Below are 24,005 nucleotides of genomic sequence, written 5' to 3'. Positions count from 1 at the left end.
AAGAGATCAGAATTGGGTAATATTAGCATATAAACCCTACTATCTGGATACATTCATGGGGTTTTTGACCCTCTCAGTCAAATATGAGTCAAAATAAAGGGGTAGATTATGGTTTTGAATCACTAAAGTTAAGTTTCAGTATGCAAAAGATATTGCCAGCTGCATGGCACAGAGTGAGGGCAAACAGCTCAGCTTTAAAAGGTGGGTTTTTACCTTTTGCAAGGCATAGGCAAAACAAACTGGGCATTACACTTGCCCGAAACTATGAAAACCATAAACACCTTAAATACTGAAATCCAAGTGTATCTTGCTAGTTGCCAGCATAAACACAGACATGTGATTAGTGAGAAGCACCTGAGTTTGGTGTAGTCAGACATGGAAATCTCTGAAATACATTTCTGGTGTTGGGTTTTGTTTGGGTGAGGCTTTTGGTTTAGTTTTTAAACTAACAAGTACTAAGTTTGACACTAAGCAAGCTTAGAGAAACTCTTACCAGATTTACTAGGGGTCCTCCGGAGTTTCCATACTGCAAACAAAGAACAAGTTTTAGTGTCTACCTCTTCATTCTTGGCAAGCAAAACATAAAAAGAAATGTTTGAAATATTTCTGTAGCTTTTTTTTCCCCCACTGTCTATTAATGCAACAGAACACCCTTAACATCCAAATCCATTAATTACACTGAACATCAGCCCTTTTAACCGAGCTTTGCAAATCTCCAGGCCTTCTTCTCTTGCCAAAGTTAAGAAAGCCATGGTTTTTCTTTTGTTTTAATGGTACCACACAAACAACTGAGAAGATTTTAGGGCAGCCCTGGGAGCTGTTAGTGAAGATTTCTTACAAGGCCACAGTAGAAGTCCAAAAGCCATTGTTTTGCCTTACTGCAGAAGCAAACTTGAATCCCTAAGCTAAGTTTGGCTGCTCCTTTAGAAAACACGCTAGATTTCCAAAAGATACTTATTTGCCAGAGAATATTGCCTCCTCCCTTGTGATTTGTAGTGAATGTTGAAGTGAAGGCAGATATTGTACTTGGTGTGGCTCCTTGGAGGATTCTAAATAACAACCAAGCGCTGCCGCAGCGCAGATGGCCGTATTTACACGGGTAAAAGGAAAGGCAACCACGTTCAGTGTGGACAAAAGAAAAGCCAACCGTGCTCCCTGTTCACTGCTCCACCAGTGAAAATCTCAAAGCAATCACTCCAGGAATGTAAGGGGGGTGAGGCTGAGAGGGGGCCGTACGTTGATGATGGCGTCAGTCTGAATATAGTCCATGTCGGAATTGCGGAGCCCCAGCTCCTTCCCGCCGCGCTGCGTGGTACTAACGATGCCCGTGGTCACTGTGTTCTGAAGGGAAAAGGGACTTCCAATGGCCACCACAAATTCTCCAGGCCTCAAGTCTGCAGACTGACCAAGCAGAAGAACTGGCAATTTACCCTACAAATAAAAAGGAAGTATAATGTAAAGAACCCCAATTGTTAAGACATTGCTGCCACGCGTGTAGAGCAAATGTGACAGAAACACTGATGCATCAATAGAGCAGCACCAAAAGAGAAGCTTCTACCCCTTGGGGATTTTGCTCCCTCTCTTTTCTTTGAGTATATCACGTGGCTCTACACAGAAGCATCTTCTGCTCTAAAGGCTGGGCACTTCACACTGTAGGAGTACTTTTTCCACAACTCACAGAACAACAAGTGATCAGAAGCCCAAAGGAATATTTATGCTCTGCTGTACAAAACAAACACCTGGTGGTACTAGGAATGTGTTCTTTCCAACAGCTTCTCAAAATAATTAGCCAACAGCTGCTTGAAGTAAAACCAGCACAGTTCAAGAGTTAACACTAGCCATGAAAGCAACAGCCGAAGCATATCAAACGCGTTGTGTAGAGTTCAAAGCATCTTCTGTTCTGTAAGACACCAGCTAATGTTTCATCTTACCTTCTTTTTTTTCAATGGAGTGTCTCTTCTAAATGATTATGTTGCCTCCTACATACCCTGCTGCCTTCTGAAGATGTTTTAAAGGACTCTCAGCCTTTTGGGATTGTTGTGTTATGACAGTTGTGGATACCATTATATTTTCCTTTCAAGATCTTATCTTTAAACATATTAACTGTTGTGTTATTGAAGACACTCCCAGCCATACACAAAACATTCTTCAAATCCAGCATCAACAGGCATCAATGCAATTAAGAGCAATTAAAAAAAGGGAGGGAAAGCTGGATCCACACACCCCTGCCAAGGCAAGGGATCAAGGGGAGAGGGCATAGCTGCTCCAAGCCACGTTGTATCCGCAGAGAGACTGAAACTGGCTGGTTAACAGATGGACCAGTAACTCCTCCACAGCAATCACAAAACAGTTGAGAAGTTATTAAGGCCTCCTACTCAGCAAGTACTTAAGACAGGTGTTCTGAAACAGAATATATTTCAAGCACTTTGCCTTTATTTATCACCTGTCTTCAAAACATGCATCAAGCTCTATTTCTTCTTTGCTTCATACTTCAGTCTTTACCCTTTCAGTGATGTCACAAGCATTTTAATCCTTTCATGTTCAACCATGTTGTCCAAATGATTCTGACCCCCTCCAGGTATTTAATCCTGTCATCAGACTATTTCTATTAGCATCAATGAACCTAGACACAGATAAACTCAGGTTTAGACTTCAGGATGTGGAGGATTAGGAAGTTACTGAGCCCTAAATCAAACCAGAAGTCAGGGGATATAGTTTTGCTTGGCAAACCTAACTTTAATATAGCTTTCCTCCCAGCCTGCCTCCCTTCAGAATTCTTTCCTTTGCTCTACAAACCCAGCCCCAAAAGGAAAAAGGTATTAGTATACACTTTCAGAACCAGCCAGTGACTCCAAATGGTGAAAGCTTCACTCAGAGATGACCTTAAACGCATTTCCAAGGAGTAACACAGAACACTTTATTAAAAGTCAGGGTACCTTCAAGCTATTCTTGAGCTGTGTACCTAAACTAGGGGTTCAAACTGGCTCGATATCCCTTCATGTAATTAATTCCTTCCAGAAAACATCTAAAGGTGCTTTTTTTCAGCCCATAGCTGTTTGAAGGCACAGATTTATGCACCCATACCTGCTGGGATGCAAAAGGTGTATACTTTGTACTTGGGTACCAAAGGCACAGGGTAATATTCAGCATGCCCTGATTATTTATATGTATGTATCCCCAAAGGTAGGGATATTTTTGCTTCAGAAGTTAATAAGAGCTGAATCATCATTAAATTTAGGCAAAAAGGGAAATCTAATGTCTTTAAATAGGAAATCAAGAGCAAGGTCTTGAGGGGTCCTTCTGCCATCAGCAGTTTGAAAGTCCATGTCGGTGTCACCCTCAGTGACAAAACCCCACCAACTTAAACCAACCCAAACACCCATCACTTCCCAGCTTTCACCTGCATTTTAATTTCCAGTGTCCTAGGAGATACCTTCTACTTTCCAGGCACTGTGTAAGAAAAGAAAGGCATCAGTCATCCCTATACGCTGTGGCAAGTGCAGAAGTTACGGTTTTGATGTTTAACAAGCCTGATCCTGCGTCTCTTTTATCCAACTTTGTTACAGTTCCACCAGGAACATTTTACTCAGGTGAACAGATTGTTTCAATAAAACTCATTGCCAGATCCCAGACAGGATAAGATGCTCGATGGAAACTTATCTTTCAGCCTCCAGACAGTAAGGAAATAATGAATGAGCTGCTTGTTAAACAGAACCAGTTGGAAGAGCAACAGAGTAGGCAATACAGCAAGGAGAAAGAACACTTCCCCTTCTAATCATCCTTCAGAGGAAAGTTTCCACAGCCAGCAATGCCCTGCTATTAATAAGTAATAATTATCCACGGCCTCTCTACAGCTACAGATAAACCCAACCAAGGCTGTGCCTTAATTCTGGGATGGGTTCAACAGTGATGCCCAGTCTCCCCATCGCATTTGCAGCGCGGCAGATGAGCAGCAACATCCCAGCGCAGCACTGCTGAGCAATTCCTCCTCTCAGAGCACAGCCCTGGCTCCGAGGGATCTCTCAGTGCAGCAGGGAGGTTAGCTGTGCTGGGAAGCACGCAGTATATGCAACACAAACAGCCCCATATGGGTATTGTTTGGACAGAGGGAGCACCCTGGCCCTGCCTTCTTTCACCAGATGCTATTAAGCTTACGTAGCACGGGTTGGGAGGATGTCGTGGGTCAAGAAGTGAATCTCTTTCTGGCACTGCTTTTCCTTATTTAAAAAAACCCCACTAAGCCAAACTATGAGAAACTCAACACAAAAAGTGCCTTTTGTTTGTAGCAGTGCACTGAAAACAGATACTTTCTAGAGAAAGAGGGCACTGATCAGCAAATGAAACAGAAGTAAAAGAAAACAGAACTTTTCTTGTTAATGGGGGGGGAAAAAGACTGGTCATGTCCAAAGCTACATTTATACAACGTTCCTGAGTTATAAAAACAGTCATGGAGCCAAAGTCGCATCTGGCAGCAGAAAGAGAATACATGAACAATCTCTGACTAATACAATTGCTTTTGATTGTGCTGAGTTTTCAAGCCCGTGCCTACACTAGCCAGGCTGCAGCTCAAAGTCTAACACTGCATGGACGGGCTGTGGGTCATCCCTGGGATTCAATGTGCCTTCTAGAAAGAGTTTGGCTAACCTCTCCTTTGCTAGGAACAAAAACCAGCTGCAAAAAAACTAGCCTTGCTGTGTGCACATTATGAAATACAGCTTTGGGAAATGTGTTCTCTGTTCCTTACGATTCCATAGCATAGCGTGTAAATACTCTCATTAGTGCCTCTATAGGTAAATGCCATGAAGAACTGGTTATGATGGATATATGTATTGTAGAGGCTTTACATTTTGGGGTTTCTCTCTAAAAGAGCTTAAAAATAACACAACCATATTCAGAACTAAACTTTCCATTACCAAAAACCCCTCAAGTGTTTATTTAAATTGTAGAGGTGGTTTACAAGAGAAAACAGTGTAAAACCCATCAAAAACCCTGGGCATCAGGGCTGGAAATGCAGGGCAAGCACTTCCAGCAGCATGGCAGCCACAGTTGTGTCAAACAACCTGCCTGTGCCCTCACACCCCACCACTGGCCAGCTCTTGCCCAGGATGTCAAGGCAGCCCTTGTCAATTGAGTTTCAGTGCTTGGGTCATTATTAACTTAATAACTGAGTACACCACAACTTTTACATAACGTCTGCTGGTCATCAGGACGATGTAACTCCCGTTACACCTCGTGATTCTCTATAGATTTGCCACAACAGTTAATTAAAATCCCAGGCAAACGAGCTTGCCTTGCAGCACAATCAACAGGGAGCCAGAAACACCCACCACCTAAACCCAGCTTTCACTGCATGACTCACTGCATGACCTTGGGCAACACATAACTTTTCTTTCTCTCCCTCCATTCCTCATTTGCTGAAGCCTTGGGGCTCTGCTGGGATGCGTGTTTACTCAATAAAACAAATCTGCAAGCAGGCATTCTGCAAGCACACAGAAATAGGACTAAACATGCAAAACCATAAGTGGCACATGACTCACTGTTTACACCCAGCCAGAGAAGGAGCCGTTAATTAGTGTTAATATTTTAAGCCTTTCTCATCCCAAAGGGCTTCAGACATTTTTATATATGGATTTGACTCAAACCCTGGATAAACATAACTCCCACAAAACGGAGAGCTGCACACCACCACAAGAAACGGCTTCACCCAACAATGAGACGCGGCTACCGTGGCACGAGCGATGAGGACAAGTAGAGAAGAGCAGCAGCATCAGCCAGGAGACAAATATTCACCTGACTGAATGTTAGCAATGCAGCTCAAGTCAGCCAAAGTAAGTGGAGCCTTGACAAGTCAGCTCTGAAACTAAAAGAGGCGGCAGCATGTGACCACTGTCGGGCACAGCCAGTGCCACGGGAAAATAAAACCCAAGAGGCAGACAACCACAAGCAGGAGGGGTTTCAATTGGGACTTTTTCATCCATGAAACAAGTGAATCTGTCTCTATGTTAGCATGGAAAACAAGTAAATCCCTCCTCTGCTCTGTAATCTGTTCGTGGAAGGCAGGTCACGAATTTGCAGGAGGCAGTTTGCAGTTCAAGAGGCGAAGAGGAGACGAGTGTGCCGAGTTCAATTCGTGTCAAACAGCGACACGTTTCCCTCATGCTTTTTATTTTTAGGTGGAAAAGAAAACAGATGCTTGTATGGTGCACTAATTCAGCTGTAAGTAACTGGCAAAACATGTCACTTCCCTGGGAACTGCGTTTCTGCTCTCATTAATGAAACTATTTAACTCTCAGAACACATTATGGAGAAATCAAAACACAGGCCATGAGTGGATGAAAATGTAGAGCATCAGCTACCATCCAGAAACTGCTTGGCACAGTGCCAAAGAAAATGAAGAACCCGAGCTGAATGCATTACGAGCCTCTGAAAGTATTTCATCTATAGTTAGAAAAAACAAGACTGAGTCTCCTTATCTAAATATGGAGCATGGGAAGCTCACAGAGAAAAAGAAAAGGAAAAAAAAGGATGAAGCATTGTTTTGCTGTGTCACCAGGATTTCAATTACCTGGCAAGATACTGCTGTTCACCCTTAAAGTACCCTGGAGGTGGGTGAGCATTTCACTGCATGGGGAGCTGGACCAGCACATTGTCCCTGCAGCGAGGGCTGCTAGGAGCTGAAGATGGCAGGAAACCACTGCTGCCTAAACTGATGAGTAAACAGGAGTTACCATCCAAGCTTTCTACAAGCTGTTTCGTTTCTGTGGGTCCTGAAGACTTCTGGAAGCAATATGTGGGCTTCCTCGGGCTCTCAAGAGGAAGCAACGTAACATCCAGCGGCGGATTTCAAAGTAAAACGGCATTTCAGAGAAGCCACTTACATCTGGTAGTCCAGTAGTTTGTTTTTTCAGAATGTGGGCTATTAAAATATTGATACATAAACAGGAAAGTTGGCTTTCCTGCTTCCTCCAGATTGTACACATAGAGAGGGGGGAAAAGCAAATCCCCTCTGACCACAAAGATACAGACGCGGCGTTGTCTCATCAAACCGCCAAAGGGCTGAGGGCAGAAGCCCTTGTTGATTTAAAAAGTGTCAAACTAAGTGGTTATTAGTAAGATGCAGAAAAAAACCCTGAAGCAAAAGGGCTGAAATATCACCACAAATTAGACATGGGTCACAAACCCACTGCTGCTGTACCAGGGGGATGCCAAACCCTGCCTGGGATACAGAAGGCAGGAACTGGTCACATTGAGGAACAACAAACATTTCAGTCGGTGGCAAGTGGCTCGTGGCTGGTTTTTAAGCACATGGAAAGAAGATACACCTCAAAAAAAAGCCATTCCCTGTGCTCCCTGGCTCTGCACTCACTGCCAAACCATAGGCACCTGCCACAGAGATCAGTTCTCTGAGCAGAGTCTAATTTCCAGGGGAGAAAAGGGTCCAGGCAGAAGCCACCTCCAGCTTCCACTACTGTCTTCCAGCTTCAGTTTGGGTGAGGGCACCCTGACATTGTCCATTAAACAGCCTCAAACTTTCCCTTCCTCCTCCTGATGTTTACAGATTTCAGCAGCTGTATCACACACTCACTTAACAAGACACTAATTTGTCCCGAGATGAATTTCACCATCAAGCTCTGCCAGCTCAAAAGCATCTGCAAGCTCTGGAGTGTTGTGCAGTGCTCTGGATGGGTTTCGTGCTCACTGCAGTATCCCACATGCCACACAAGATGAATTATTTCACCAACCTCTGCCTATGCTGCCCAAGTGCAATTATTTTCTGGGGAAATAGTGTCGATTTTGCATGCTCATGTCCAAGTTGTCTGCAACTGGGCTGTTTTATGTCCACTATTGCTGCTGTCTCCTCAAAGCTGAGGGACGGCTGCACTGCATTCACGTTTGCCATGCTTGACTCCAACCTTACTTCCTACTTTCAAGACTTCAGCAAAGTGCTGTGTGTCACTGTGGACACCAGAAATGCAGTTGCTCTCTTTCACAGACTGTAAAAATAAGCATGCTCTAGCATTGGAACAACAACTCCAAGATTCTGTTCCTCATTGACTGCAATATGTTTTTCTATGAAGGAGAATTTAGTCAGGGTTCATCCTTACTGGTACCCAGAGTTTACCATCCTCTTTCATTTCCTATTGCACTCAAAGTCAAATTAGTTCAAGGCTTTTGGCCAGATGTTCACAGCTTAAAGAAAACCAGCACACAGGCTGCTGTAAAATCCAAGTGTTTTAGGAATCCCAGCTGACAGCCTCAACTTACACTTCAAGCCCAGCTCTGTCCCTAACCACAGAGACATTCCTCACCCTTCAAATCTTGCCTTAACATGCCACAGAAAGACAGAATAAAAAAACCTTCTGCACCTTTGATGTCACCTTCAAATTATTCACTCCAAAGCAAGAACTTCACCTCTTACCTCAGAAAAATTCCTAGGGATGGTTTTCATGTTATATCCAGATTTTTAAAGGGTTATTTGTACCGACACATTGACTTCTTTAGTCATCAAATACATTTCAACTTCAACAAATTACTACCTCTGTGATTTTAAAAAGCCTTTTATGAATCTGGATGATTACAAGGTATTTCAGGACAAAAAGGAAAAGCCTGAACACTGCAATGGAATGGATATATAAAAATGGCACATGCAAGTTCAGTCCGAAAGTCGTCTGACTGCCTCTCCACTGTAACTTCTTGTGAACGTGGAAAACTTTGTGTTTAGAGTTCTCCAAGTGCAAAGCACCATCTGTCCTGCCAATAGAGGTGCCTCAGGGCTCACCTTGGATTGGGGTTTCCCAGTGCCAAGGCACTACAGCTATCTGGAAAACAGGTCTCTCATCCCAGAAAAAAAGAAACCCCAAAGTGATAGAAGAAGTTTTCTCAGAGTCTTCTCAAAATTATCTTGAGATGCAACAGGGGGGAACAATACATATGGCACTGGGTTGTACAACTGATAGGACACCAAGGGTATATCAGATCCAAGTTTATATTCATATTCTACCTAATTTAGAGCAGGGATGTGAAATTTCATCTCCTGCTACCCAGCTGGATGTGCTACGCTGACCCCATGTGAGGAAGACAGTGGGTGCCTGTTCACCTCCTTCTGCAAGAGCTCTGCCTCCAAACCAACCCTTGTTCTCAAAGGCAGCTGAATATTAACAGTCAATCCTTCACCTCTCCATCCCCAGAAAGAACAATGCAGCCACTGGGGCTCTAGGATAGCTCCAAGATGGAAAAAGTTTCCTTTTTAACGAATTTTCAGAGACATATTGATGAACGAGGGTGCAGTGCTGATGTGCTGTTTGCAAAACAGAGCCACAGCCTCGTTCAACAACTGGGCTGATGGAAGAAGTCGATGACTACCACTTAATCACACAGCAGCAATTTTTACAACAGAGGAGCATCTGCCATCCTGCAAGTCACAACTAGACTCGTCGATTCCAGTCCTGTCTAGCAGTGGTTTCCACTACAGGCAACTCAGCTGGCTGCATTCTCCTTTTTCCAAGCTGCTTCCAGTCTCCCAGGTTCTCCCTTCCCGTAAGCAGCTCACCAGGGAAATTCTGGAGCCATTTCTTTAGGGTATCAAATAACAAAACTCTATGTCTGCTCTCAAGTCCTTCAAAACAATGTGTCACATCGATTCAATGTCTCCTGTCTTTGACTCACCAGCTTCTCTCTGCTCTGAAGTTTGCTACTTGAAGTCCTCTCCTTCTCACCACCACTTTCTGGTCTACACCTTCCTCACCGTGTTGTGCTTCCAATTTTAAATCAGTTTTCCAGCTGCACTCCACTCCTTGCCATATCCTACTCAGCCTAAGGCTGACAGATGTCATACTGGGGGATCTTTGCTTTGTTACTGCAGATCTGCTTTTGCTTGCTTTGATTTAAAAAGGAGAAAATAGGTGACTGGTAAATGTGTAAATAGGTTACCTCAGGAAAAGAGAGGAAAAAACAGCACAGCAACAAATGTTCTTGGTATTGTTAAGTTTCCTGCCGTGTTGCTCTTAAAAAGCTTTTAATTAAGGAAGAAAAACCAAAGAGCTTTTAAATGGCAAAGGTGACAAGGGAGCAGCAGAAGCACTTTGGATGCCGGGTCATCCAAGAGTTCTGCCTTAGACGTCCCATTTAATCATGAACTCTGGCACAAACACTTTTGACCTCACCGGGGAATAGGTCTGAACTAAAACAACACTGCAAGATCTACACATTTTTGAGTCATGTGTTTCAAATGAAACGTTCTTGCCTGCTAAATTTGGAGGTCATTAACTAACAGTCCAAACAATATGAGCAGCACCCCAAGCAATCACGTGCATCTATCTGCGGCGACATGACACAGTATTTCGACACAATATCCCACTTGGGCTACATTGCTGATGTGCAGAAGCACAGCACAGCTTTGCTGCTGTTGCAGGAGGCAGGATAATGCTGACAGCCATCTGTTTGACATGGAAGAAGACTATGGATGGGAAGTTGTATCTTTCCAAGCTTTGGTTTGCACGTTCAGGAAGGTTCCCAAGATATTTTCTAACTTAGTATCTATATCAGTGAGGTACAGCCCTTCAGAGGGACAAACACGCCCTCTAAAAGCAATTTGTGACTTCAGTATAGGCACATAAGAAAGAATAATATGCTCCTCTACCAATCATAAGGGAACACCCCCACTCTTTCTCAGAGGGAGAGCCCATGTGTGTGCGAAAACCAGCCAGCAGACAATGGTGCTTTTCATTTTTGAGGATGCACACCAAAGTTCTACAGACTCGCTTGCACTACACTGAGAGGTGATAAAACTAACCACTACCAACCCCAAACTTGGCTTCTAAAAATGTGTAAGCACCTAGCTCAAAGCTTCTCTACAACTCCAAACTAAACTACCAGCCTCTCCTGAAAATTAGCCTTTGGAAAGGAGGATGGCTAAGCTAAGAGGAATAAAATGTGCCTTGCTATAACAACTCACCTGAGCATCTATTTTAATTAGTGCAATGTCAGCTTTTTCATCAACATCTTTGATTTTAGCTTCATACGTTTCGCCGTTCTTCAGCTCCACCTTCACCCGGTTTTTGTTGGTGACGACGTGGGCGTTCGTCACTATCAGCCCGTCTTCTGACACGATGAACCCCGACCCACTCGCTACAGGAATCTCCCTCTTGGAAAAAGGAAGTCTAAAAGACACAGGAAACACACATTTAAGCATTTTTCACTTCAGAAAAATGATCAGAAATCATCCCAAATAACACACAGCCAAAAAGAGTTTGGTGGTTTTAACCAGGATATCTGCTGCTACTTACTACCATCAACAAGATAATGCACATGCATTGCTCTAACTTTGGGTGGTTTTTAACCAAGACTCTTTAGTTCTTAAGCATGACAAATATTGATCATTCCACAGCATCAATCAACTTTTCTGGCACACTGGCAGCAGTTCTCAAGAACAGCAAAACCAAAACAGTGCATCTTGTTTACTTGCGAAACAACTCGATGTGAACCACAGCGGGAGCAATCTTCTCCACCACGTCTGCAATGAAGTTGTATTTGTGCCTCAGGCTATTAGGATGTTCTTGGCCTGAAATAGAAACAGAAAATGTGTCATGAGTTCTTCAAGTGACAGGCGAAGGGTCATTGCAAAACACCTGAATTTAAAAACAAAAAGCTCTGAGTGGATGGATATCTTTCTTCTCCTTAAAAGTCAGCTGCAGCATAACCCTTGCTCCCACATTTCCCCTCTGGCTCTTTGCACAGAAGAGGGAGGGTGCCTTATCATTAGGACAACACAAGGATCTGTGAAACCTTCTCCTTTTAAGCACGTGTAACAGGGCCATGGGGCAGTAGATGTGCTGGCCTGAGCGTGGCTGGAGCCCCCCATTCAGTACAACCCATCACCAGCAGCTCCCAGGGATGATGTGCTGGAGGAGCGTGGGGCTTAGCTCATGTCTGCACGGCCACGCTCTTCCCCTCATGAAAGGCATCTTGGACTCAGATGCTTCCATTACTGCTCTCACTTCTTTTCTTTTCTAGATGCTCTATTTAGCTTGTATGGTCTTCTCAGATCACACAAACAGGCTGTGTTCCTCTGCCAAAATGCCTGCTTAGTGGTTTTTCAAGTCTCATGCTGCTGCATTTATTTGTAAAGTGCTGAGGACATCGAGGTCCTGACCCCAGCGTGAGCCTACAGCACCTGCTGGGAAAGTTCAACTCAGTACCAGCTCTGTGCTGCCTGTCCCACCACTGTCCCCACAAAGCCTGAGCCACCAGCCTCTGCCTGGCCCCTGAGTGTGAATGCACGTTAACACGCTCTACACAAGCCACACTCAGAGCCTCCTCCTCACTGCAACCACCTGTGGTCCATCAGCTCCACAGAGCAGTAGATCCCACGCACCCTGGAGTTACTGAACCACTCTCAAGGCTATACAAGAGATAGGCATGTGAAAACAATGGGGCCACTAAGCTCTGCATTCCTGGGCAGTGCCTTAACGTGAAAGCTCATGGTCACTGAGTATTAAAGGGAGGTCAATGGGATTTTCAAAAGCAACTGGATACCAAACTCCTACTGTGGCCAGCAGAAAACCCGTCTGCACCATCAGATGTCTGAAACTCTCAGGAAAAAGCCCTCACAATTCTAACACAGAATCAATTAGTTCAGGGGCAAAACTTACCTTTTAAAAAAATGTGTGCAGCTAAGCAATTGGAACACCCCAGAGAGAGATTCTGTATTGCCCTAGAGGCACCAGGCACCTTTTGTTTCCTTAATCTTCCCATTCTATCTGATGCATTTATCTGCTGCATTCACCTCACCAGTTATAAAGGCACAAGCCAAGTCTGCATTTGACATTCAGATGAGCACTAATGTGTTGTGCTGCTCCCATCCATCCTTGCCATTTGGCTTCTAAATCTGTCCAGAGATTAAAGCAGTAAGCAGCTTGTGGATGCTCTAAGTGCCTGTGAGGATGTAACAGGACAAATTCTTTGCAGAAGGGTAGGAGACCCAGGACTAGCCTAGAAAATCATCCCAATCTCGATCCCTGAATGACCTTGGTTATCTGAAAAACAGACTGGAAAACTATGCAAGTTTTTAAGTACATAATGGAGGCAAAACCTGACAGCAGGAAACTCAGAGGAATAACTTGGGAACAAAACACTGCTGGCTTTTAGCATTCACATGATTCAGGGGCAGACAGACAGGTTTCTGGTGACTTACCAATAACAACTAGCATAATGCTGCCCTTATGAGAGGGGTGGATGCTCAACCCAAATACTACCTGATCCCTCAAGAAGGTGTTTTTCCCCCATTTATACCCTCTGAAGCATCTTAAGGCCATCAGTCATGACCAGCATTCAGAGCAGCAGCCACATAATCTGCTATGCAGTTTCAGATCATGCTTCAGAGACGTTAATCTGCTTTATGAAGCAGAAACTTGTGCACTCACCTCCTGCTTTCCTCAAAAGCATTCTGTGCTTTCTCCCATTTACACATAAGCTGCTGTCCTTGGAATTTATGCCAGAAAGGCTTTGCTGACTGACAAACATCAACTTACCAAAGGATTTACGTTCTCTGTACTAGAAATATTCCTTATGAAATGGACCATGTCATCATTACAGAGCTGACAATAGTAATGGGAAAGGTTTGGGAAACCAGTAGGAGAATGGGAACTGCCTTTTGGAAGCATTCACTGGCATCAAAGAGGAGCTCAGACATCTTATCAGATTGAATTAAGGTGATGTTGGGGTCCAGCGCCCCAGGGTACCACTGTATCCATCAATATGCTTTTTGATCGCTGCTTAGGAAATGATTTCATCTCAGTTACAACGCTGTAGCCATTCAAAGGTCATGTCCTGCCCTTGAGAAAGAGAGCTCAGCTCTCCCATGGATGAGGGAACTGCACAGGGAACACTGCTTTTTTTATGCCTTCAATCTTCTTGGCATTTAGCTATTCAAGAAGAGAAAGGATGCCTAAGCTGTACATGGTGAGACTACTAATACCTCATCTCCAAGAGCTGCCTTCACTTGGAGCCTGAGGCTACAGACAGCCCCATTTCAGAAGTGACAGGATTTGGTATCCACCTCCCTGTGCAGTCCCAAACCAAGCTGCACAATTAAAAGGTCACCATTTCATACTCTGAAGCAAAGTTAGATAATAAATACTGATTCATGGCATACTGACCTAAAAAGCTCAACAACAGCTCGCCACGCCTGCCTATTGCTTATGCATTAGGAATTCTTGTGTTGTGTAACACAGTTTTGCAACAGCTCTTGAACAACTGCCCATTTAAACGGAAAACATACCTTTCTGAAGCAACTCAGACTCAAAAGTACCATTCTGATGGATTCATTGATGAATGCTAACAAATAAACCTCCCCCCCTCCCATCAACTGATCTTTACCATTGTGTGACAACATAAAACACGATGAAAGCTATAGTAACAGGATTAATACATTGAAAGCTATAGTAACAGGATTAATACATTGAAAGCTATAGTAACAGGATTAATACATTGAAAGTTTCTTCTGTCACTGAGAAAAAGTATCATGGGGGGGTAAAAAAAAGAGACACGTGTGTGCATACCATTTGCCCGTTCCATACATCCTCACTGCCCACCATAGCCAAGTGCTCTTTGGGATTACAGAGCTGAGAGGTGCACTTTCACTTTCCTAAAAGCAACCACCACCATGTAAAAACATATCTTAGATTTGCACCAGCCCTAGGCACAAGCTACTACACAGAAGCTAAAATTGCCACAAAACCACCAACAATACAAACCTAATGTGAGCAGATGCTCATTCCTCAACCACCACAGTGTAGCTTCCAGCCATCACCAGCCACTGTGGAAGACAGCAGTGAAACTCAGAACTTCTCAGGGGATGCTTTCCTCTTCTAACAGATGGATTTTCCAGTTGTACTGAGAGTTCAGGCTCTTAGAAAGCACAGCTTTAAGAATAAGGGTCATGCAACCTCCTCCAAGTTTGCAGGGTTAAAGAGCTGGAGGCTCTGCAGTGGTTTAGTGGACCTCAACTATTAAGAAAGGAAAAAGCAAGTGTTTTGACTGATGATATGGGTTTGACCGCTCGATCCCCACTGCCTGTGTATCTTCATCTATACATTTAACCACAACATCCGTCCTGACCAATAGACACTCCACAAGCAGGCAGCCAGCTCTTTGATGCTCAAATTGGGCCCCAAAATGTCATTCTCTCTTCTTTGGTATAACCAGTGTCAAATTCATGAGAATCACGTTTCCTTCATTTTCTGGCCCTCTTTAAACCACACCCTTCTGCAGTTTTGTTCTTGTATTTTGGGGAGGTTTGTGTCTTTTAATGATTGTTTTGGTTCTTTTTCTTAAAATCATTGAGAGGTGGGCCTGAGTAAAGCTCTAGCCCCTAAATACCTTCAGGCTCTGATGTTCACAGCCTTGTAGACTGTTTCTCTTTCTATTTATATGCTGTGATTATTGTGTTTTGTAATGTTTTTATTGAACTATTTCACAGTGCCCTAAAATCCCCACGAGCAGGGTTAAGGAGCCTTTATTAACAACATTATAAAGATGACTGTTGTGAATTCACTTAATGATCAAAAACTGACTTATAAAAAAATCATACCTAGGTTACAGCATGAAAATATTCCCAAGACTTTTCAAGGACTTCAAAGGTGTGCTGGCTGTCAGCCCTCGAATGAAAAGGAAAACCTCTGCCAACTGACAGTAACAGGGCTAATAGCAGTAAACAAACTGGTAGGAGGCAAGGCAGAACACCAAACCATGGAGAAAAAGTAAAGTACACCCATCTGTAAGCAACTGAAAAAGTCTGGTTTTATCAAGGTGAGCCAAAAAAGCAAATTAAGATCCAGGTTCTGATCAGGTCATTACTCAAAGTGGCTTTAATGCTTTACAACTCACACACGCTGCTCTCTGTAGTATTTTGAAAAGATGCTTTGGAGATAGAAACCTTGTGAAAGGAACCTCTCCCCTGCAGTTGTGAGAGCTGCACCTGCTGCTCTGGAGGTCTTCTCTCAGCTTGAGTCTGCCTCTCGAGGGCAGATCTTCATGCAACACTTTAGGCACATCTCAGGATTATTTTTCCCCCCACCAGTTCTCATGAGTTTTCCCCTTTTCAAACAAGGGGGTTCTACCCTCATCCCTCAGGACCAGCTTCAGGTGGCTGCCCATTGTGCTCTGCTTCCTGACTGCAGCCACTGCAGGTGCCCTGTGCTCAGGCATTGCGATGCTCCCAGGTTCTGCCTGAAGCCAGAACCAACACAGTGCTCTCTAGGCTTTTCACCCTAGATACAGGGAGGTGAAAAGGCACATCCCAGCAAACACCAGCAAGTCCCTGCTTCCCATCCTCACTTCATGTGATATCAGATATCCTGTTCTAAAATCAAAAAGCTCAGGTTCACCCTGGCACAGGCCTTTGATTTCTTCAAAACCCAACAAGAAACTTTTATTCCCTTTAAGATTTAAAAATAACGACCAAAACAAGCTGCCATGAAACAAGAATCACCCAAGACAGCTGCAGCTATCACTGGCTGCAAGTTCATAACTGTCAAAGAGGACGCTCATATGCAAATTGCACCATCTCCAGGCTCATCATTAAAGATGCTTCATATTAGGAAAGTGCAGTGCCCTCGTCCTTCTGGGGAACCAAGTCCAGATTTCCTTGGAGTTTGCTTCATGCTGGCACCTGAGCAGTGGCACACTCAGCCAGGACAGCTGCTTCACCCCTTACCATCTCAACCTGGGGGGGTCCATGGTCTGCTAACATCAAGCTGGTGACAGTGGAAGAAAAAGAAGCTTGGATCCAGAGATCTGTAGTTCATCTTTCTTTCCCGTGACAATTGTAAGTGACTGTAAAATCCCTGCCCAGTAAGAGTACAGGCAAAGCCACCACAACCTGATGAAGTTTATGGGCTATCTCAATGAATTAAGCTACCCAGGTTGCTGAAAAGAGATGATTCCTTCCTCCAGTACTTGCTGCTTGTTACATGTTATATCCTCAGATACACAACCCCAGGTGCACACACACACACTAGAGTCTGAAGGAACGACTTGGGTTCCTCTGCAGAGCAACACCAGAAAGGGCTTAAGCACTGAGGAAACCTCCTGGCTGGCAGAACCAGTGACTACTAACACAAACCGCAAGGCTGTAAAGTTTTGCTTGGAGAATTTCCACCCTCCCAACTCAGACTGCAGCCGCTGGGGTTTGTACAAACTCCCATTCATGGCACAGAGGAAAACGTTAAACCCTCTGACACCACTCTGGAAACCAAAAGGCCAGCAAATGTGCTTAGCTCACACCGAAAATGGTGGGATCAGCAAGCTCTGCTGGAGAGACACGAGGAAAAAGTGATGGATGGGAAGCTGCTGCCACATTTCTCTTTTTTTTTTCTTTCAATTACATAAAGCTGCAAGCCTAAATATTCCACTTCCTATTCAAGGATAAATTGTGTAATACACCAAAAAAGGATCTTACGCAATGAAAACACTTCAGAAAATAGGAAACAACATTCTACGTAGCGGAGATTTGCTGCAGGACAACTTTCAGATCAATGGAGGGAACCACAGCACCTTGCTAATAAAGCTACCACTACATCAGTTATTTCCCCCCCTGTCTGTGTAATCCAAGAAGAAACTGAAGCCACCTCACAGATTTCTGAGAATAAGATCTGTGCTGTGATGGGCTCCCTAAAAGCAAAACCATTTCCATGGCACTAAATGATGGGGAGGTTTCAAGCATTTTATTCTACCCAACAGGACACTGCACAAGTCTGGTGTTATCTTAAAGGATTTCCTGCAGCAAGAACTACTGCAAGATTAAAGTGAGAATTTGAAGTAATATTGCTTGTTGGCATGAAAGCAAACTTGCAAAGGGAAAATGAAATCCATTTTCATCATCATAATATTTAGATGATCAGCTCTCTCTTGGCAGCCTTTAACAAGGGCTCTCTCACATGCACCAGAGATCTTGCAAGTAACAGGCTTTGAAATCTCTATTTCCCCTGCTAGCTCAAAAGCCTGAAACCATTAATTTTCATCACTGATTTTAAACCAACCACTAAAGAAAGAGGTGCTAAACTAAACAAAACAAGGAATCTGTACAAAGCTCATAGAACAAAACAGCTCTCAAATTAATAACAGCACCAAACCGCTTTTGTGTGGTCTCTCCTATAACACATCACACGTTCTGAGCCCAAAAATGAAGATGAATGAGCTGCACGTTTGAATCAATGGTCTCAAGAACAAAAGGTGACTTTACTGATTTTCAGGGAAAGGTGTGTGAAGGAGACCAAGCCCCAGCAAGCAGCAGGGTGTTCTGCTGCTGGTGCAGAGGCTGCTGTGATGCGCTGGGTAGCTCAGCCTCTGCGTGCACCCTGTTCCCAGCTGCTGGACACAAATCAGTGCTTACTGCCCTGAGAGTCTGAAGAGGGTAAGTTACTGAAAATGAAGAATGTATGAATAAGTAAAAGCAGACAGTGGTAACACAGGAATGACCATGCTACACCTACACCTACAGCGCTCTTGTGCACTTATAAAACGACAAAAAAAGTGTTTGAAGATGATTCAATTTTAAGGCAGAGAGTCTTCAGAGAACTTTAGTCTAATCTCTTTGGTCAAGCTGTTTTCTTAGCATGAAACAGACCTCTTTGGCACCCAATCCCAATGCAACTCAAGGTTTTCCTGCTGCTGAAAATGGACAAGGGCCACAGGCAACGTGTATCCAGCTTTCTTGTAGGAAGTCCTCATGTAACTCCAGATATAAACTGTAACATTTTAGCCACAGAGGAACTGTTCCTATCACTTGTCTACAAGGCAGAATAAGTAGTCAATGAATCCAATACAGAGTATTTTGAGTTGCAACTCAAGCAGGGAATTGCTAGATGTGGAAAGATTAGGTGGTGGTGAAGAAGAACACCCAGGATGGGAGCATCTGGGTCTGTGTTGTGCTACTCAGTCTCTGTGGAACTTGTGAAAAGCAATTCCAATCCTCAGTGTCTCCCACTTATCTTTTAAATGGGCATAACCCCTGTTTAATCTCTCAGGAACAGTCTCAGGCTTTAACAACACTTGCAGAACCTCCCAGGGATGAAATAGATATATAAAACCTCTCAGAAATGCCAGAAATTCTTCTATAACCCAACTGCAGTGCCTGCTCCTGCAAAAAAGTTGATGTCACAATTATAGTGGCAGCGAGCACAAGCAGCAGACTTTCAAGCTGGTGAGGCTCAGTGGGATTCAGCAATGAGGACAGGCACACTGAGTGGAGCCACAGCTCCATCTAACACAACAGGAAACTGCAATTCCTTCTGTAAACACCAGCGGTGAGGTGGGAGGAAACCCAACTTCTGCATAAACAGCGCAGGCTGCAGCCCCAGGGCCGGAGGAACGCAGCCCTGAGAGGAGGAGAAGGAGGAACGTGCTGTTCCCAGAGCAGAGTTGCCATATTAATACAATCCTGGGCTCATGGGAGGAGGTGACAAACTCATGGCGACTGAGCAGCCTGCTGACAAGTGCTCACAGTGCCCGGCATGGGTGCATCCCTCTGCCCTGGCCAAGGGACAAGGAGGGAGGGCAGAGTACAGGCAGGTGCTCAGACTCACACACACACACAAAAGGTGAAGAGCAATTCAGGATAATGGCAAGGAGTGCTGAGCTCGAAAACATCATTAACAGTCGTCCTGTCTGAACTGGAAACATAAGAAACAGAAGTCAGGTAGTTATGGAAAAGAGCCTGCTTGATTTCCTGCTGTCAGATGAAAAGAATACTTCAGTGAAGAGGTTAAAGCAGACGTGATATTCTCTTCTCCGCAGGCTGAAAATACAACACATGAGTCAGGAATAATTTCTCCTCTCCTTTTTCCAGCCCTGCTCAGTTTACGTCCCCTTCCAGTTCAGGTCATCACCCTGCTCTGCCTCCCAGCTCCAGTCATCACAGGCAGAGAACCAGCAAAACAACCTCAAAATGCCTATTAAGTAACAACAACGTGGTAATTCCTGTATCCTACATTAAACCAACAGCTGCCTGATCTTGAAAATTCCTCTTAACCTTATAAAGCCATTAAGGTCTCGCTTTAAGTATGTGAGAAACTTTCGCACTGCATCTCAAGAAGAAATCCCTGCTTAAGAGAGACTCAGTTTCAACTTCCAGGAACCTTGCTATAAAGACACGAGGGAATAAACACAAGTTCTTGTTTTCATGCTTTATTAAACTATTTTTTTTTTCCCCTTTCTAACAAGAAACTTAAATAAAGCCTCTTCAGATACAAGCCTGAAAAAAGCCTCCCAAGACGTTGCCTCTCTGCCCCTGGAGATGCTGTTGGTTTCATCACTTTGCTGAGGCAGGACTTGGAGCCACACACAGATGACACACAAAAGGGTCACATCAGAGATGACACACAAAAGGGTCACATCTATAGAAGAACTTCAAAACAGTAATAACAAAGACATGGTCCTGCTCTGGGGCTTTGTAACTGCACAGTACACAAACTCAGCAGAGATGTATCACAAAAGCCACAAGGTATTGAACAAACACCTCAGTCTCTGTCAGTATCTTCCACATCTGTCTTAGGAATTTGAGACTGTCCAGAATTTGGTTTAATGTAGAATGTATTCTGCCAAGAGGGACAGGGAAGTGCTGGAGAGAGGCCAGTGCAGGGCCACCAAGATGATCAGGGGACTGGAGCATCTTCCTTACGAGGAAAGGCTGCGGGAACTGGGGCTGTTCAGTCTGGAGGAGATTGAGGGGGGATCTCATTAATATTTACAAGTATCTAAAGGGTGGGTGTCAGGAGGTTGGGGCAGCACTTTCTTCTGTTGTATCCAGTGACAGGACAAGGGGTGATGGGATGAAGCTGGAACACAGAAAATTCCATTTAAACATAAGGAAAATCGACTTTACTGTGAGGGAGCCCTGGCACAGGCTGCCCAGGGAAGGTGTGGAGGCTCCTTCTCTGGGGGTCTTCAAAACCCTCCTGAACATGTACCTGTGTGACCTGATCTAGGTGGAGCTGCTCTGGAAGGGAGGTTGGACTAGATGATCTCTAGAGGTCCCTTCCAACCCCCACATTCTATGATTCCATGAAGTCAACGAATGCCTGGGAAATGAACCTGGAGCCATGCAGATGGTACGTGTGCCATCCTATTTTGAGGACTATAGAAAAGAAATGGCACTGCCAAGATATACAACACCCTGCTCCTCTGCACATGGAGTTTCTCCTTAAAGGTTAAAAGAGCAGCAGGTCTCTATTTCACTCTCAAACATGCATATTTTTATGATACTTAGAGTTTTGTTTATGATATTCACTGCTCTCCTATCAACATTAACTATGTACATCGTGGCTCTTTTACCTGCACATCTCTTCTGCTTTATTTTATGCATCATCTGAATATTTTTCATATCTCCTAAGTGGTCTCTGCTTGCCCACTTTTACTGTCTGAATGCAATGAAAAGAAGGGTTAGCCCAGCTCTACCTTCATAGACAGAGGTCTACACAGGGATGTCTGATATGGGACAGGCAGACATGTCAAACAGTGCATATACTATCCTTGAAAAAGGAGTGAATCATCCCTTTACCACCACAAACACTGAAGTACGAGATTCCTGGGGAGAATTATGTTTAGTTTAGGGGTGGGATGGTGGGAGGGGGAAAGAGTTGCTTGGGTTTCTCTTCCTTATTAGTGCTTGGTCCACCCACTTTCCTTCTCCAAAATTACTTTCTGCAGATGCAGATTGACAGATCATCGATGCTGTTTGCAGAACAAAGCCAAAACTGCAGTCTGCAAGGTTAAGAAATAGAGTAATGGAAAAGAAAAGTAATGGAAAACGGAGCAGCAACGCTGGCAAGGGGCAGCACAATGGGCAGGGACTCATAAAACCTCAGTTTGCTCTCAGCTCTGCTACTGGTGTACTGGCTGACCTTGAGCAAAGCTCTTTATCTTCCTCTGCCCTAGATTCCGCTATCTGTAAGATGATGTAACAACATTTGCCTCTGGAAATACCTTGTGAGTTTCTCCTAACACTCTGCTACATAAACTATTCCAAATTTTTGACCACTGGATAACTGCTATGCATGGTTACCAGATTTAGTATGCATTCTTGAACCCATCAGTTGTTTGTCAAGAGAAGTATGTGCAAATCCAGCTGCTATCAGCAACGTGAGATGGGTTTCTTTCCAATTCGATCAGTTCCAGCTCATCAATATTTCTGACAGCAAGCAGGAATTATCCACTGCATATCCATCTCTCTCATCTCACCAAAAAGGCAGCTTCACAAGAGCAGGGAAATGGAAAGACTGAGAAACCCCCCATAGAATCTGATGGTAAGAAAATGAGGGAGGCAGGAAGGAGGTTTGGACGCGCCGCTGCTCACACCAGTGGGACCAGTCGTCATCCTGGTGCCAGCCTCCAGTCACTGTGCAGTACAAGCAGAGGCTCATGGAGCCAATCACAACTGTGTGTTTCTTGTTGCAATGTGTGTGCACACACATGCACACATTTTTGTCTCCATAAACAAGCTGCTGGCAGAGCACTTGCAAGGAATTGCACAACCCAGCTGGCTTTCAGCCTCGTGCTTTGTCTTATCAATGCACCAGGCTATCTGACATGAACCCAGAAATTCAAGAGGTACTGTCCAGCTGCCTAATTCATCTGCAGTCCCTTAAATACGGTAGCCAAGGTCTTGTCAATTCACCAATCTCAAAATAACTACTCACCTGTGTCCTGCCTTTAAGATATTATAAGCCTCCTGTTACCAACAGGTATGAGGTCAATATTATCAGTTATAATCACACAGAGTCACAGAATTGTTTGGAGTGGAGGGACCTTAAAGATCCTCTAGTATCCAGCCCCTCTGCCATAAGCAGGGACACCTTCCACTAGACCAGGCTGCTCACAGTCCCATTCAGCCTGCCCTTAGACACTTCCAGGGATGGAGCAGCAGGCAGCCTGTGTCAGTATCTCACCATCCTCACAATGAAGAGCTTCCTAACACCTCATCTAAATTGACCCTTTTTCAGTTTGAAGCCATTTTTTCTTATCCTATCACTATAAGCCCCTGTAAAAACTCCTAAGGGAGTTGAGACTTATTTTTGTAGATACATTCTTCTCTTTGAGGCAGGTGAACCGAGTTGGGAATCACAATGACCTGTATCCAGAAGGCAAAACAAAGTCCAGCTTTTCTTCCACATGCTGGACACAGCCTCCAAAATAATACTTGGGCCCACTTACAAAGGCTGTGGGACTCACTGCCAAGTCCAGTCAGGGATCCTAGAGGCCCCAGCAGTTTATGGCAGTGAGGAATGAGTTTATTTACAACAAAAGCTGAGTTGCACAGTATCCCAGTTGCTATTTCTAACGTTGCTTTTTCTTTCACTCTGAGCACACGTAAACTCACATTTGAAAAATATTTTCCAGCTTCTCCTATTTCTTGGACAGCAGAACCTTCCCTTTAACTGCTCAGGATACGCTGCCCACATCACATCCAAGCTCTGTTTAAAAACACTCCTGCTGCTTACTCATGGCTTGAAGCATTCCTGTCCAGTCCACAGGTACCCTTACATTTCAAAGGCCAGAAGATGAAAGGATTGATTCTTTTTTCCCCTTGTTCCAAATCTGTATTTACTGACCTGACTGAAGTCTAGAGACTACAGAATTATTGCTGGCTCCCCAGGAAGGAAATCTAGATGTGGAGAGGGGAAAAGGTGAGCTTCTTCAGACAAACCACTTCTTACAGTTCCCTCAGAGTTGAATACTTGGCTTTGGAAAAGCTCTTTAATCCCGCGCTTGGGAATTGCTTCTCCTCTGGAAATATGTTGCTATTTATTTCCATTGCCTTCAGCTGCTTCTTCCCTCCCTCCCTCTGCTACAAAAGAGACCGAGGAAAGTCAGAAGATCATGACTTTCAGACCACCCAAACACAGCAACTGAAGGCGATGAAGGTGGCTAAAAACACTAATGGCACCGGAGCGCTCATTTGTGCGTCCGGTTGCTGAACACCTGGACCTCCCAGGTCATTTTTAATAGAC

General features: G+C 44.2%; 1 protein-coding gene across 1 annotated transcript in view; it reads right to left on the bottom strand.

Moving 5' to 3' along the window:
- The window catches only part of HTRA1 (HtrA serine peptidase 1), a 33,704-nt gene that overhangs the window by 5,176 nt on the left and 4,523 nt on the right, over positions 1 to 24,005 (bottom strand). Inside the window, exons 2-5 of the mRNA XM_062001606.1 lie at positions 11,461 to 11,560; positions 10,955 to 11,159; positions 1,237 to 1,431; positions 494 to 526 (exon numbers count right to left, since the gene is read on the bottom strand). Of these exons, the coding sequence (XP_061857590.1) occupies positions 494 to 526; positions 1,237 to 1,431; positions 10,955 to 11,159; positions 11,461 to 11,560 (533 nt within the window). The remainder of the gene's footprint in view (positions 1 to 493; positions 527 to 1,236; positions 1,432 to 10,954; positions 11,160 to 11,460; positions 11,561 to 24,005) is intronic.

Source organism: Colius striatus, chromosome 8, assembly GCF_028858725.1.
Source record: "Colius striatus isolate bColStr4 chromosome 8, bColStr4.1.hap1, whole genome shotgun sequence".
Classification (NCBI taxonomy): Eukaryota; Metazoa; Chordata; class Aves; order Coliiformes; family Coliidae; genus Colius; species Colius striatus.
Note: the sequence above shows the minus strand (reverse complement) of the source record. Positions and strands in the feature narration are given on the sequence as shown.